The sequence below is a fragment of the Lepisma saccharinum genome, chromosome 12 (genome assembly GCF_977018435.1).
Source record: "Lepisma saccharinum chromosome 12, izLepSacc3.1, whole genome shotgun sequence".
In the NCBI taxonomy this organism is placed as follows: Eukaryota; Metazoa; Arthropoda; class Insecta; order Zygentoma; family Lepismatidae; genus Lepisma; species Lepisma saccharinum.
Genome location: NC_139240.1, coordinates 53845911 through 53861003, shown reverse-complemented (window position 1 = coordinate 53861003; position 15093 = coordinate 53845911). Strand labels below are relative to the sequence as shown.

The 15093-nt window shown below is 37.8% G+C and overlaps 1 protein-coding gene across 2 annotated transcripts; it reads right to left on the bottom strand.

Annotated features, from left to right (window-relative positions):
- Positions 1–1171: 1171 nt before the first annotated feature.
- On the bottom strand, positions 1172–14265 carry LOC145996091 (cytochrome P450 6j1-like). 2 transcript variants are annotated; one of them, XM_083132345.1, is made up of 5 exons: positions 14189–14265; positions 4696–5675; positions 3621–3842; positions 2542–2796; positions 1172–1561 (listed from the first exon to the last, which is right to left on the bottom strand). In XM_083132345.1, exons 2-5 carry the CDS (start codon positions 5624–5626, stop codon positions 1374–1376), a joined length of 1596 nt encoding a protein of 531 aa, XP_082988471.1. In that variant the 5' UTR covers positions 5627–5675; positions 14189–14265; the 3' UTR covers positions 1172–1373. The 2 variants fall into 2 exon arrangements, with proteins under 2 accessions (XP_082988471.1, XP_082988472.1); XM_083132346.1 differs by lacking the exon at positions 14189–14265 and adding an exon at positions 8468–8620.
- Between the last annotated feature and the right edge of the window lie 828 nt (positions 14266–15093).

Sequence of the window (15093 nt, the reverse complement as noted above, 5' to 3'; positions counted from 1 at the left end):
CAACTTGTCTTTTTTCGGAAGCGATGATCACTTTATTCAAGGCGATTATCTTCTATTATTTTTGCACGTGGCAATAGCACAAACAGGCTGATTTGTACTAATTATACCGGCATTCAAGAAAAGGTGTGTATACGTAAAAAACGACCCATTTATTTCAAGCTTCCGTATACTCTAACGAAGTAAGTTCGATTCTGTCCTCTTCATAACGTCATAGCGCGCAGAAGATCATGGGGGAAAAATTTTGGAACCTCGGGAATGGCCTACCTAATAAAGGTACTTTGGCCAACACTATTGGCCACCGTTTTGAAATTTCACAGACCACATACCCATGGGCGGAGTTTGAGCTTTTGCTTTGGGAGGGCCAGACTTTGGAAGAAGCATATGATGTACCAGATATTGAATATCCCCTAGTCTATAAGACGTTCGGAGGCCTTCCCCCCCCAAAAAAAACAACTTAAAAACACTTAGTTTTAGATCTTTTAGATTTGAAAATGTTAAATTTCCTCGCTTATGTAAACAAATATTAATTAGTATATTCGTTGTCAGTTTTAAAATAAGCAAAACAGTACGATTATTGCATTTTGCATTTCATTAAATTTATATTGATACATACTTGTATTACTTTAAAAAAGTTACGGTACAATAGTAAGCTTCAGAAATTTTAGAAAAAAATAAATTGAAAAGTTCTTTTGATGCCCCAGCAGTAACTGTTGACTCAACACAAAGTCATTTTACGTTTTTCTTTCTTCAAACTGTACACATCAATCAAATCGTCTAAGACCCGCTATTGCGCCACAATTAGCGCACATGACAGCATGCCAAACGTCAAGATTTGCGGTATGACTTCATAACAAAAATGTAGTAACTGAACTTAATCATGTGTTATTTTTTTTAATATTTTTTTAAGTTGGACGGGCCAGGCCAGGGGAGGTCTGGCCCCTCCAGAACTCCGCCTATGTACATATCAATGTAAATAATTTTTAAAGCATTAATACGTGTATTTCTTAATGTAATGTATTGCTGCTACAACTGTTTTGAGCATTGCCATTGGCTGATCCCCATTTGTGGGGTGCTGCTTATCAGACACAACTTAAACACCATTGTGGGTTTTGTTCATTTAGCACAGGCTAAAAGAAGAATTTTTGAGCGTTAGAAGAAGAAGACGACGAGAAATAGCTGTAGCAGCAATACCGACCCTAATTTATTTCCAAAATATTGATTTCAGAACAACCTCAGAAACAAAATTCAGATACGCAACCTCAAATTCAATATCTTGTATTCAAGAGATTCAGTGACAACAATCTCATAATTAGCCTAATTATAATTACATTTCAATTCACATACTTTTTACAGCATACTTCACATCTTTGTTCTTATTGTGTCACTGAAGGAGAGTCGCTTCTTTCCGTAATCTTCACCCAGACTCCAGCTTTAGGGGCAAGATTAAAATTGGTGGTCATATACTCAAAAGGCACGCTAGTTTTCTGGCACGTGTGGACTTCGTACTTTGACACGATATACGCAAGGCCCACTTTCACTTGCATCAAGCCAAACCTCATACCTGAAAAAAATAAGAAAGACGTGATTTGTTCAATGAAACAATTTGGTTCCAGTTGACCTGTGAGTAGCATTGATTATGTTAAACTACTACTACATTAAACTAATTCATTGTAAATTGTCCACTAATGTCTGTCTTGTAGTCAACATTCAAAGTTAATGTAATCACTAAGTATTTTCATTGAAATTACTAACACACATGTACAGTGGGGTCCATAAATACTACCATGGAAATTGTCCATCACCATGTTCGTGCACTTTATTTGACCCAATAAGAGCTTCAAGATAGAAAACTCAAAACAAGCTGTTGACAACTTCTGCACCAGCATACACAAAATTCCATCACTTAAAAATCACATACGATATGAGAGAAAAATTAATGAAAATAGTCATGGACAATTTGCCGAGCAATACCACTTTACATTAACACACACCGTGACTGCAATTGCAAGCAATATTATATTTGAATTATATTTATTATTGAACACCCAATACAACTTTTAATAAACAATTGAAACAAACTGAGGAACAAGGAGTAATAAATTATTAAACTTTAAAAACAATTATGTGCTCTATCATGCAGTGTGATGCTTGGGTCAAATTTACAACCAAAAGCTCGAATAATAGTTAACGTTAGCTAAAAACCAATTGCATAGTTTGAAAGAGAGCCACCAATATTCCTACTATATCCACAATATCTCACAAACTATTTTTTTAATAATTTGGGAACTGTTGAGTGTTTAAAGACGTATGTATATAAATGAAAATTGTGTTTGTTAAAATTGTAATTATTTGAAAAATAAATATTCCACAATAAAATAAATCATATATACAGTATTACTTTGACATGCTACTTCCATGTATTTGCTTGTTTTGTATTATGTGTTATATTTTTACGAATCACGACATCTATTGCAGTATTGTAATGCTTAATGATGAATAAACATATTGATATTGACATACCACGCCATACCGTGAACTTACCTATACAGTTTCTAGGTCCTTCACCAAATGGCAGATATGTGTAAATGGGCCTACTCTTCTTGCCTTTTTCGGTGAACCTGTCAGGGTCAAACTTGTCCGGGTTCGGGTAATACTTGGGGTCATAGTGCAAACCGTATACAGGCACAATAATACTTGTTCCTTTGTCTATAACCACGTTGGTCCCTGGAACCAGGTAGTCCTTGGTACACATACGGGTTACAGCAGAACCAGCTGTTGGATACTTTCTTAAGGTCTCTGCAAATATGGTAGAATATAAAGCGTTCTTGGATCAAATAGAACATGTTAAAAACAGTTTTCAAGGTAACTATACTACCACAAACATAATATTTCTGCTTATACTAACAGAACATCTTATAAACACCTAATAAAAGAGTTGCAGGGAAGTATTTTGCATGGAATTATTACTACCATATTTAAAAATATGTCTATAGATAGAATCATTTGAATTTGTGTACCTCAATAGATGTGGCAACACCGCAACGGAATCTATGCTAATATGTCACTTTCTTTGCGCCCTTTCATTGCCTGTGCGGTAGTGCAGCACTCCCTTAGTGTATACTTATTCTAGATTAAATTTTCAATCTTCATAGATAGTCATTGATCTACTGGGTGATTCAAAAGTCCCTTAACAACCCCCTATAAAATATAAAGGATTTAGGCTGTGTACAATTGGTCATGAAAGAAACAAGTTAGGCCTAGGGGGAACCATATTGATATGTTCCAAGCGGAAGGCCGCCATATTGGTGACCGACATATACAATTCAACGCATTTCTTTTTAAAATGGGAAGGGGGTGATGCAATATATCAAACCAGGCTAGAATTTCACGATAAATACAATGGTGAAGGTTCTTTTAGCCTATACTTAGTCAGGAAAAAGTTATGACTATATGATTGTAACAAATGTCTCATTTTCCAAGTGTGAGAGAATGTCAGAATGATCCTAACGCGTGAGGAACGCATCCAGATCGTACTACTGTCTGGTGAGAGTTGAAGGCTGAACTTACTTGTCATCAATTCTTATTTACAGTAAACGAATGGAAAGAACAAGAAACCTTACCTGATACAACTCTATCCAAGTAGCTCATCTGGTGAATACCCTCGTAAGTTATCCTCCCTCCATGCTGTTCCATGACGTCATCTATTTCGTCTCTTAATGCAGTCTGTATGTCTGCGTTCATGGCCAGCTCGTGCAGAGCAAAACTCATTGTTGTAGAGCTGGTTTCAAAACCAGCGGCGATTATGAGCATCGCCTGAGCTGTGATGTCATCCAGTGAAAACTCTGGAAAATGGAAATAAAGTGTGGGAAATCCTCTATGAAACACGAGGTTAACTTACTGTTCACCACTTCTTCTCTTAGATACCGTCTGTAACTGTATAGTTGAAGTTCTGATCCCAATGCCACTTTACTTCAAAGAAAGTTCTGAAAGATCAGCTCCCTCTGTTAGAGGATTAAATAACCTTCCTTGAGGACTTGATGTAGCTTGAGTTCTACTCGCATGAATGCGTGGTGAGAACTTTGTTCTGGCTAGTCACGTGATATGCAACAAGGGACTTTAGTTGTTTTTTTTTAATCACAGAAAAAAGGAGGCGGGGCTTTGACAGGATGCAGCCGTTTTTGCCAGATTTCCTCTTAGCTCCTTATTTGTTGTTCTCGGGGAGGGGGGCGCTGTTGGTTCGAGGGAAGAGGAAGAAGGAAACTATGAAGGCAGTTCACGAGTTATGCTCTATTTGCGTAATGCGTGGTTGTGAGTATATTAATGGCATTTATTTGAGAGTGGGTCAGGAGCACAAGTGATGACTTATTGACATATTTCATGCACAACCTGTGAAACCCAGTTGAACATTGTTTTACTGCTACATCCCTAAGTGACATCCCTCTTACCTCGTAGAAACCTTGTCACCCAACAATATATATATTAAAGAGTATTAACAATTTAGTTCACACTGAAAAGGACAATGCAGTGAAATATTTAAAATATTAAACGGACAGGAATGGTCTGTTGCCATTTCTGACGAGACGCAACGGGAAGGTTCACCGGACCATTTCTCGAGGCCTGACTTACTTAGTGGAAGGGCACGTGAATCGAAAGCAAAAGCGAATAGAAACTGGGAGTTAAATGGATTCAACTTACCTTCCTTAGGTCGGCTGTCAAGGCCATTAATAATCCTCGTGCCATTGTGGACTTCTTGATCTTCATCATCGAGTCGACCCTTGTTCCTGATCTGCATGAGAAGATCCATGAAATCATCCCTCCTCACTTTGGTCTGTTCCCTATGCGTTATGGTCTCCCTCACGATCAAACGAAACTTGTCGTTCAACTCCTCCGACATGACGCGCAACTTCAACATTCTAGCTATGGAAGGGAAGAAGACAATGACGAGCATAGACAGGTTGCGAATGATTCCAGACGTGTCCAGGACCTCCTTCGCCAACCTGGTGAACTCGGCATTGGGATCTTTGAGGCAATTTCCCTTGATCCCAAAGGCGCAGGAGGCCGTGACGTCAGCAGTATAGTTCCCCAAGAACTCCTTAGCCTCCAGCATGTCTTGGTTCTTTGCATGCTCCTGGAGGAACCTGCTCAACTCTTCTGCACAGTCTGCCACCAGGTGGAACATCTTCTTCATCCTACCTGAGGTGTACGTAGGCGACAGGAGTGTCCTCATGTGCTTCCAGCGTTGTCCTGCAAGCATGAAGAGGTTCTTTCCTTCAAGAGGGTCAATGTCTTCATCGATGGTGAAGTTCCTGTCGTTGAAGTGGTCGAAATCTTTGATGAGGAATGTCTTGATCATATCTGGATCCCTGAGCACAAGAGCTGGCCTAGTGATTTCAAATACACCGCCGAATGGTTCCCCTTCCAACTCATTGTAGAAGTCCCTCTGCATGAAAGCTATATGTTTCTTTTGTAGAAATACGTCTTTGAGATTCCCGAAGAAGAACAACGGTTTCAAGTACTTAACTCCTTTCTTTCTCCAGTGGTCGTAAACATTCGAAAGATATAAGTATAAGGCTCCAAACAGGCCAACAACCAAGGAGAGAGTGATAAAGATGGAAAGAGGTGACATTTTGGAATCACTGTCAGTCACTGATGCTTTTTATTTCTGCATGTGATACCTGAAATTAAAATTTACTTGTATAGAATTGCCATTCCGTGTGAAAGTAGACAAATAAGATTAATATATTTTTATTCAAAGTTTCACTTTTTTGTGAAATTGAAGGGAAAACTATGCAGAATTTGTAATTATTAATACAAACATTACTCTAATGGCTTTTAAATAAGATATTGTTTCAAATCAATTACTTTCTTTTATAGTAGAAGCGGGATTTTATGTGTGGTGATTCCACTTAATTAGTTTCATTATGATTATACCATAAGAAAACTAAATTAATTCTAATTTCGTTCTAATTGTCTCATTTATTTATCTACGTATATCTTAAGTTCTGAAGTATCCTACTTCATTTCTGAAATAAATGTTACTTTTGAGGAATCTATTTATAATGATTTTGATAGCGTTGTTCCATAATCCTACCAAGTAAATATTGTGCATGATGTCACTCCCATCAAAGGCAAAACAAGTTTTTAAACAATGTATGAAGTAATATTGTTTTGAAACTAAAAGCATCTAGGTCGAGTAAAGTTTGCTTTGTGAAAATAAAATAAAATTGTTTCAAGAAACCCATATATTTCACAGAGTTTTTGTAGGGTGTTTTTGTCAATAAACATATAAAGTGTATAAACTGGAATTCAAGAGTTAATATACTACATAGGTTGTAGTCTGTGCAAAGCTGCACTATCGATGTTCAACTGTTTTGGTTCTCGAATATTTTTTTTGTAGTACTTGTGTTCGTCCGAGTTAGAAGCACAATAAACTTCTCAGAATAAACTGTAGATGTTCTTTTATTAAATCAACAGTTTTCTCAAAGACTGAGGAAGGTCCTAATGCCATGTATCAGAAGTGTCACACCCGTTACAATACAAAATAATTATTTTCTGCAGCTGAAAATTGAAATGAGAGAGGAATAACTTAATTCAAGGAAAATGAAATTACATGATTACATATTTGAGGGTTACATTTAAAAAAATCATGTAAATTTGTCTGTCAAAATGGAATTGCTCACAACAATGATACAAGTTCGTTTGAAATTACAATGGAAGGAACAAATAACAAGTTACTCATTAGATTATTACTTATCGTAATTTTAAAAGAAACATTTTGCTGTGGCTTCTCACTTGAGTTGCCAAAGATTCCTGCCCTCAAATTTCAATACATTAACATAATTTCTCTAGAATGTCACGTTATGTATTTGGTCATCTACTCTGAACATATATATCTGTGAAATTCTGCTTGCAACTGCGTAGATACCTGTGATCTTTAGACAAGAAGGAGAAATAAAGCTTTTGAATTAAAATATAGACTATACCCTGTACCAGATAACTGTAGAGCAGGGCTCCGCATATCGGCAGAGGAGGAGGAGGAATATCGAGTGGTGAAAGCGCAGCGTTGCCAACCGTACGGTCCTGACCGTACATGTACGGACCTACGGTCCAGCTTGTCAAAATTTGCTGTTGCAGTTTTATCCCTAATGTTTCCCTAAGAAATTCTTAAACCAATCGTACGGACCTGGAGACAAAAATACGGTCCGTTTGCCATGTGCGTTCGGTATTATCCTTTTCAAAAGTTTGCAACGCTGCATAGCGAAGGAGGAAATAGGGTAACTCCCGTCGCCCATTACACAATCCCGTTTCTCTCACTGTTCATTGGTGGAGCCGTCTCGCGTCACTACTTGCGCAGAGACTTCTTCTCGTTCGCCTGGTCTACAGTTAGCTGGTACGGAGTTTATGTACTGTGACTTTTTGTTTTCTGTGTGGAAATAAGACGATCATATGCTCGTGCGTTTAATTGCGGTGATACCGAATTCAATAAGCTTTATATGCCTCAGAAGAGCATTTTCGAATTAGCATTTCCAATATGGTCAATGACATACAGCGCGCTATGACGCAGTGATACCGGGTTCGAATCCCGGCCTGGGTGAGGGCGTTCTTTGTGAGTGTTCCTTCATCAATTTCATCATATCATCACTCATCCTCATCGTCGCGATTAGCCAAAAGGTGCAAGAAAACGAAGTAAAATAACCTAATTCAATAAATTACGAAACTGACTGTGAATCGAACCAATAAAAATAAATATTACTTCTGATTAAATTTTAAGTTACGGTATGTGGTAGATAAAAACAAAAATACGGGTAAAGCAGAATAATTTAAACATATCACTTCTTAATCTTAGATGAATTTGATACACAAAATTTAGAAGCTATAAAATACAATAAGCCAGTGTGCGAATTCACGGGGGGGGGGGCGGGGGGGGGTGCCGGGGATTTTCCCACACGAAAAAAATATTCCCGGCAAAATAAAATTATTTCTGTGTCTGCCAGGAATGTTTTTCTCCCCTCAACGAAAATGGTATTGAAAGCACATAGTACACCATTTCTTAACTATAATATAACAAACGCAATTCAAAAATCATTCGTGTCCCAGTCATCACAGATTTTCCTGTCGAAATGTATGCAGCCTTGTGGATTAAAGAAGGACCCCATTCTGCAACTGGCCAACCTTATCGAGCCGAAATAACAGCAGGCTGTTTTCCACTAAAGTTTTCGTGGCATAGTGCTGATATTTTACATGTATTAAAGTGTTCACAAGACACTTGGGTTCACAATTTGTTTGGGTTTTCTTAGAAAGTAAATAAAGCAAGTTTTTCCTAATTACGTGTAAATATTATTATAAGATTCAATGGCCTAAGTTAGAACCAATGTTCTGGGGTACTCAGCGCCGCAAGGCTATAGTTTAGTTTACAAACTGGTAACTTACTTATATAAATTTGCATGCCCCAAAAAACCGTACTTACCGAAATGAAATCGCAAATACGCCACTGATGCTTAATTCGCAAAGTGCATTTAACTATGCAACTACTCAGAATCAGCTGCTATGAAGTGTAGCGGAGAAATGCTAGTAAAGGAGTTGGGATGAGTTCTTCCTTACATGAGATATCTCCATACAGTAGTCCCAACTAAATCACTTATTAATTCAAAATGAACATACTATCTCGTGTTTGTAATACCTTTCATGCTTCACGATAAGATACCATGATAAGATGTTGACTTGATCATTCTTTGTAAGGCCAAAGGTGGTCCGAGTTAAGCTTCTAGAGCAATTTACAAATCTCTAATGAGAGATACATTTCTGAAATTAAAATAAATAACTCCTATAACTAATTAACAACGTGTACCAAATGGATATTTTGTAACATTGCTTGTAACTTTAAAAAAAAAAAAAATACAAAACCGTCACATCTGTTCCCAAGGTGACCTCATGAATCCCAAAGGTGGCCCACGGTTTATACGTAGTTAGGCTTACCATACTTCCGGGATTAGCCCGGACAGTCCTGGTTTTATAGTGCTGTCCGGGATTACAAAATGTCCGGGGTTTTGAGAATCTGAACATGAAAATAGCTACCGGTATTGAATATTCACCACCAGAATTTATGAGACGGTAATTCAAAACCAATAGGTTCAAGTTATGAAGAAGTACCAGATACTATTGAAGAGAAGTGGCAAGCAATTTTTAAGGTGTTTCACAAGACTGATATTTCATGTACCAACATTTCTAAAATGGATGAGTTTGCTATGTCTTTGCCTGGAACATCTGCTCCAGTTGAGAGAGTGTTTTCAATTATGGGGAAATATTTGGTCTGCATAAAGAGGTAGACTTCTAGTATCCACTGTTAAACATCTGCTGAATGTTAAAATTAATGCAGAACTTTCATGTTGTGAATTTTATGATGTTATTAAAAGAAACAAGCCATTTCTGAAAAAAGTCATGTCTTGTGAAAAGTACAACTCAGTGAACTAACAGATAATGCTACCTAGAACAGAGAGGCTTCCTAAACATCAGAAAATGTATTATTCAATTAGACATTTGAAAATTGACCGATTGATTTCAGAAAATAATGATAATATTTTTTCTTGTTCAATTTATGGTTTAATGTTGCAATAAAATGTTAAGGCTTTTAAGTAATTTCAATTTATTTTTGTAAAAAAAAACCTGAAATTCAGCAGTAACGAGTTGATCGCGAATATGTCCTGGGTTGGGCCCAAAGAAATATGGTAAGCCTACTTATAGTTGGCTTAGAAAATGATTCTTGTGCTCAAGAAAACATATCTATTCATGTTTATTCACGTTTTCACGTGTTATTAGAGACAATTATTGATGTCAAACTTTTGATTGTTGGCTTACATTGTAGACAGTTCCTACGACGCCACGGGTTCCACAATATTAAATAAAATGGCTGCTGGCAGACCGCAGCCGCACTGGAAATTAATCTTCAACCTAATATGTATTAATATATTTTTAGGTACATATTTGAAAGGGTGCACTATACAATACATCAGGTATCACAATATTATCTTATTTTAATATTTTTTATTTAAGTTGTCTCCAGCTGAGTCAAGCTCTGTTACAAAGCTTACTTTTGTCCATGTAACTTGCACACATTAAACTTTCGTGTGAAAATTTTGCACTTCAACGTTCTAGATTAAAAGACAAACTTTCAATCTTTACATGATCGGGTCATTTGTGTACTAGGCAACATTTAATGAATTGGAATAACGAACAATAAGAAATGTGAATGTGGCTGGGAAAGTGCAGATGCACAACATATACAGGGAGGTTATTTCAGTCGTTCACCGCCAGAGTGACGGCCGTTCGGCGGACTCTTCATGCAACAGGTCCCGGCAAATTGCGTTCAGGAAGTCCGCAACAGAAACCGCTTGTTTTGTAATGTTTCCACTTTTCACAATTACAGTTACAATTACAATTGAAATAAGCACGTACCTTGTCGCAAGGATGCTGGAAAGGTGTCCTCCCACATACAAATATTTCTGGCACCTTATTTCTGACATCTAATCTTAGATTAGTCATCGCTACTTTATCGTCAGTTGTCAGAAAGGGAAGACAGCATCCCGGCGCATAAAGCGAACCGAAAGCGTAAAATGATATTTAAAAGTAATAATAATGATGATCACTAACCTCCTGTGTTATAAGAGATGTTGAAAATGACCTCCTTCAACAGCAATACAACGCGTTTCTTAGGTTCAAGAGATCCTGTCTCTCGTAATTCCCTGACCACTTTTTCTTTGCAAGAATTCGTTTTCACGTAATTATCGTACATAAAAACTCTCTGTTCAAGACTATATTTGTTTAACGACATAAGTTATGAATGAATAACAATTAACACACAATAAAGCACTGGCCATGAGTAGCACATTACAATAACACAGTATAAGCAACACGCGTACTGATAAACGCAAACAGAAGTGAACATGAACGTACACTTGACGTCTGGTAGCCGACAGTGTTGCTAACCATTTTTCGGCAATGTCCCTACAGACGTAGTCAAAATGTCCCTACAACTGACCAAATGTCCCTACGCCAAGTAAAAACAACACCTCATGAGCATGCAAAACAGAAGATAAAATATACACATTTACTTACCAAATCTTTCTGCTCGGTGCCTCCACAATTAATGAAGGAGCGAATTTCCAATACATGACCCCTCCCCGATTTTTGTAATATTTTGCATACTCACTAATTGAGGCCTCCTAATCACGAATTTGAAGTTAAAATTTGGGGGGTCACGTGTAGAAATTGCAAAATAAGTGAAATTGAGTGGTCCGCGATCGGCACGATTGCTCATTATTTACCGGAAGATTTTGTGTTTCCAATACTTAAAAAACGAAATATACATTCCTGATATTACTACGACCCCAAATTTTAACTATGTTTGCCTATCCTATCCTAACCTAACCTAACCGTACCTGAATGGTTCGTGGGGCTATCCGTCAATGGTTTGTGGGGCTACCCGTGCATGTTTTTTTCGAGCCCAAATTTTAACTATGTTTGCCTAACCTAACTTAACCTAAACTTACCGAGAATGGTCAGTGGGGCTATTCCTGAATGGTTTTGCGGTAATTGTGATTAGGAACCGATAAAAAATATTATTTTCGTAGCACTTTAACGGCAAACGTTCATCATCGAAGACGCCATTTTCGTATCCTGCAATTTTATGATTGATGTACTGTTGCCAAATTTACCTGTAATCAAATCAGTTCTTCTACATCGTGATTGTCGCTGTCACATGTAAGCACGTTCTTTGGGCAATATACTGAAATCCATAAGTTTATTAATTAGCCCACAGCCATCCTCCTGCACACTCCACCTAACAATCTGTACAACATTAACAACTTTTTTACTGTTCTCTTCCGCCATTCTTACACGATCCATGCTCTCCAAGTATGAAATCAACAGTGTGGCAACGCTGTAGACAGCGTAACTAATTGTAATTTGTTCATATCAACAAATATGGCTACCATACTTGTATACGGAGAATCATTGCGAGAATTGAAATGCTTATTTTACAACTTCTACACGTTAATGAAAATGTTTTCCCCCTCACCCCAACATGTTAACTTGAGATAAATCATCACGAATAATTATTTCGTGAGTATAAGACGTAGCATAGAAATTACAGAAGGGTCCGGTATTGTAAATTCTTGCCTTAATGAATAATAGGGTTGTGCGGGACAGAATTTTTTGGGTCGGGACGGGATCGGGACGGTAATTTTTTTAAATCCCGACATTCGGGACTGAAAAATTTGCAATTTCCCGACCAAGTCGGAAAATTTTCGGGACGGGAAATGTTCGAAATTTCCCGAAGCACTGGAAATCTCGAATTTTACAAGTCATTTTCACTTTAAGTGATTGTTTTTGCATTTCTAGAATAAAAACTTACAATTTTCGATAAGTTCCAGAAACTTACAAGGTAGAAAACGTCGAGAATTAACGACTTTTTAAAGTAAAGGATCCCGCACACCCCTAATGAATAGCGTTGAGTCGTTTACTGTTGATTATGTTATTTGAAGTCATACATGTTGCTGCTGTGAAGAGGTAGATGTTGGTTGGTGATATATGCTGTATTTCCTGCAGTCTTTAACAATTTTGGTCCCATTTTATTTCCCTTTTTTGTTTTTGTATCACTTAACATTGAAAATATTCTTTCCGTTTCCGCGTGAAAATATTCTTTCCGTTTCCGAGTTAGAATGCAGCAATGTTAGCACTATTTTCGCGAGAGTGGAAATGTTTTCAAAAAGGAACTTGCCTTGAAAGTTTTTGGTAACCGATAACATGTTCCAAAATTCTGATGGAGATTTGTTAGTTAGTTCTTTTTTCTCCTCCTCGCTAAAGTATCCAGATAAACTAATTCATAAAATGTCATTTACCAAGATTGAAAAAAGTACCTACGTTTTCCCTCATTTGGCAAAATCTGTCCCTACGTTCCTACGCGGGCGAAATTTAGTGAAAAGTCCCTATGCGTAGGGACATGTCCCTACGGTTGGCATCACTGCCGACACGTACAGTATGAAGCGCCCTCTCGCGGCTGACAACTCACCCAACCTCCGATAAGCTGCCGGCGCTGTCGCGACAACTGAGGATAAAGTAGCGATGACTAATCTAAGATTAGATGTCAGAAATAATGTGCCAGAAATATTTGTAATTGCGAGGACACCTTTTCCAGCATCCTTGCGACAAGGTACGTGCTTATTTCAATTGTAATTGTAACTGTAATTGTGAAAAGTGGAAACATTAGAAAACAAGCGGTTTCTGTTACGGACTTCCTGTAATGCAATTTGCCGGGACCTGTTGCATGAAGAGTCCGCCGAACGGCCGTCACTCTGGCGGTGAACGACTGAAATAACCTCCCTGTAATACTGGAATGCTCAAAATATGTATAATAGCGAAAGAGATATCTTGTATAAAACTTTATATAATCTAAAGGTTCAGATTTGTTAAGTTTGGTTGTTAATCCAGATGTGCGGATTGGCTATAGTTTTTTCAGGAAGTGTAACATACAATTGCAAAAGGTAAAGTGCTCTCTTTTTTTAATCTAAAATCTGTAAAATGGGGGGGGGGGGGCTGATAATTTTAATGTATAACAATTATGTACATTTTATATGTGTATTGAAATGGACAAAAAAGGCATAAAAACTGTTAGGTTCAAAATAAAGGAATGAATGACTGAATGAATGGCAGCCCGAGACAGTTCGTTTTCTGCATGGTATACCTGAGGGGGGAGGGGGCTAGGAATATTAATGTAGTGTCATTTGTTAGCTGTGTCAAATACTAATATCATTTTCGTAAATTGGGCCTCCCCGATGGCGCAGTGGTAGCGTCGTCGCCTTGTAATCAAGGGGTCCCGGGTTCGATACCCGGTGGAGGCACAAGTGGGTCGGATCCCACTTTAAACTGTAGGTCCAGTCCCGATTAGCCTTACTGTGCATAAAGTGGACTTAAAACACTAAATCAAATCAATCAAAATCATTTTCGTAAATTGGGCTAACTTGGAAACACGGTCTACCTTTGGTTTACCTACCTTATACGGTTATTTACCGTATCCGTATAATAGCGAGATAGAACAAAACAAAAAAAAAAAATCCGTATATGTGCCATTGCTTACAGAAGTTTGATTGTTAAGAGTGTCTATGATAAGATACTAAGTCTCGTTACGACTTACCCGGTGTCAATATCCTTCCGCGACCAGTACTGGTTGCTTAACCTACGGCCATGATGATGACAATAACACTCATTTTCTTCCTTGCAAGGCAACAGGATGTCAAACACATCTGGCAACCCTGTCTTTCGCATCAACCAATAAAAGCAATGAAGCAATTTGGTCTCGGAAAGCATGAATTGACCTTGAGCATCAATTCCTCTGAAATGACGTAACGGCGATTGTCTGTTTGTCCAAATGATTGTATATTTTTACGCATTGAGGAGGTGTTATCTCTCACAAGGGTTATCTTCAGCGTAAATACATTTCTTCAGACAGTGTTGCTCACACCTACGAATTAAAGTCCAAAACACTTGTCAGTATGCGTATTTTGAGCCGGGGGTCATATCATCACTCATCCTCATATTTGCGATTAGCCAAAAGTAGCAGAAGAGCAAAGTAAAGTAAACTAAAAGAAAGTATTTTAAGGAATTATTTTATAATATTTACAGTAGATATTTCAAAAATAATATTGAGCCTGCTCCCTGGCGCCAGGGATACCGGGTTTGAATCCCGGCCTGGGAATGGATGTTTGTGAGTGTCCATTCATCAATTTCACCATATCATCACTCATCCCCATCTTCGCAAATTAGCCAAAAGGTGGCACAAAAAGCGAAGTAAAAAAAATAGGCAATCGAATCAAATAAATAATATAGACTTGGGGAACGTCTTCGAGAGGGTACACTGGGAAGAAAATATTAACATTTTCAAACGCCGTTAATTTTTTTACCTCTACGTTTTACGGTATGCAAACCTGAATGTACAGTCACCGGCAAAAAAATGGGACACCTAGATCCTGAAATATCCGCTTCACTGCATAACTCTACGGCCGTGGTAGAACTTTGCCATTGAAACTTCCTATTGAAATC

What these genes read in the sequence shown, in the direction of transcription:
- LOC145996091 (XM_083132345.1), bottom strand. Translation starts at nt 5,626, where the DNA reads ATGTCACCTCTTTCCATCTTTATCACTCTCTCCTTGGTTGTTGGCCTG. An exon ending in CTTGGATAGAGTTGTATCAG is followed by an intron (nt 2,797 to 3,620) that starts GTAAGGTTTCTT and finishes CCATATTTGCAG; the next exon opens with AGACCTTAAGAAAGTATCCA. An exon ending in AGGACCTAGAAACTGTATAG is followed by an intron (nt 1,562 to 2,541) that starts GTAAGTTCACGG and finishes TATTTTTTTCAG; the next exon opens with GTATGAGGTTTGGCTTGATG.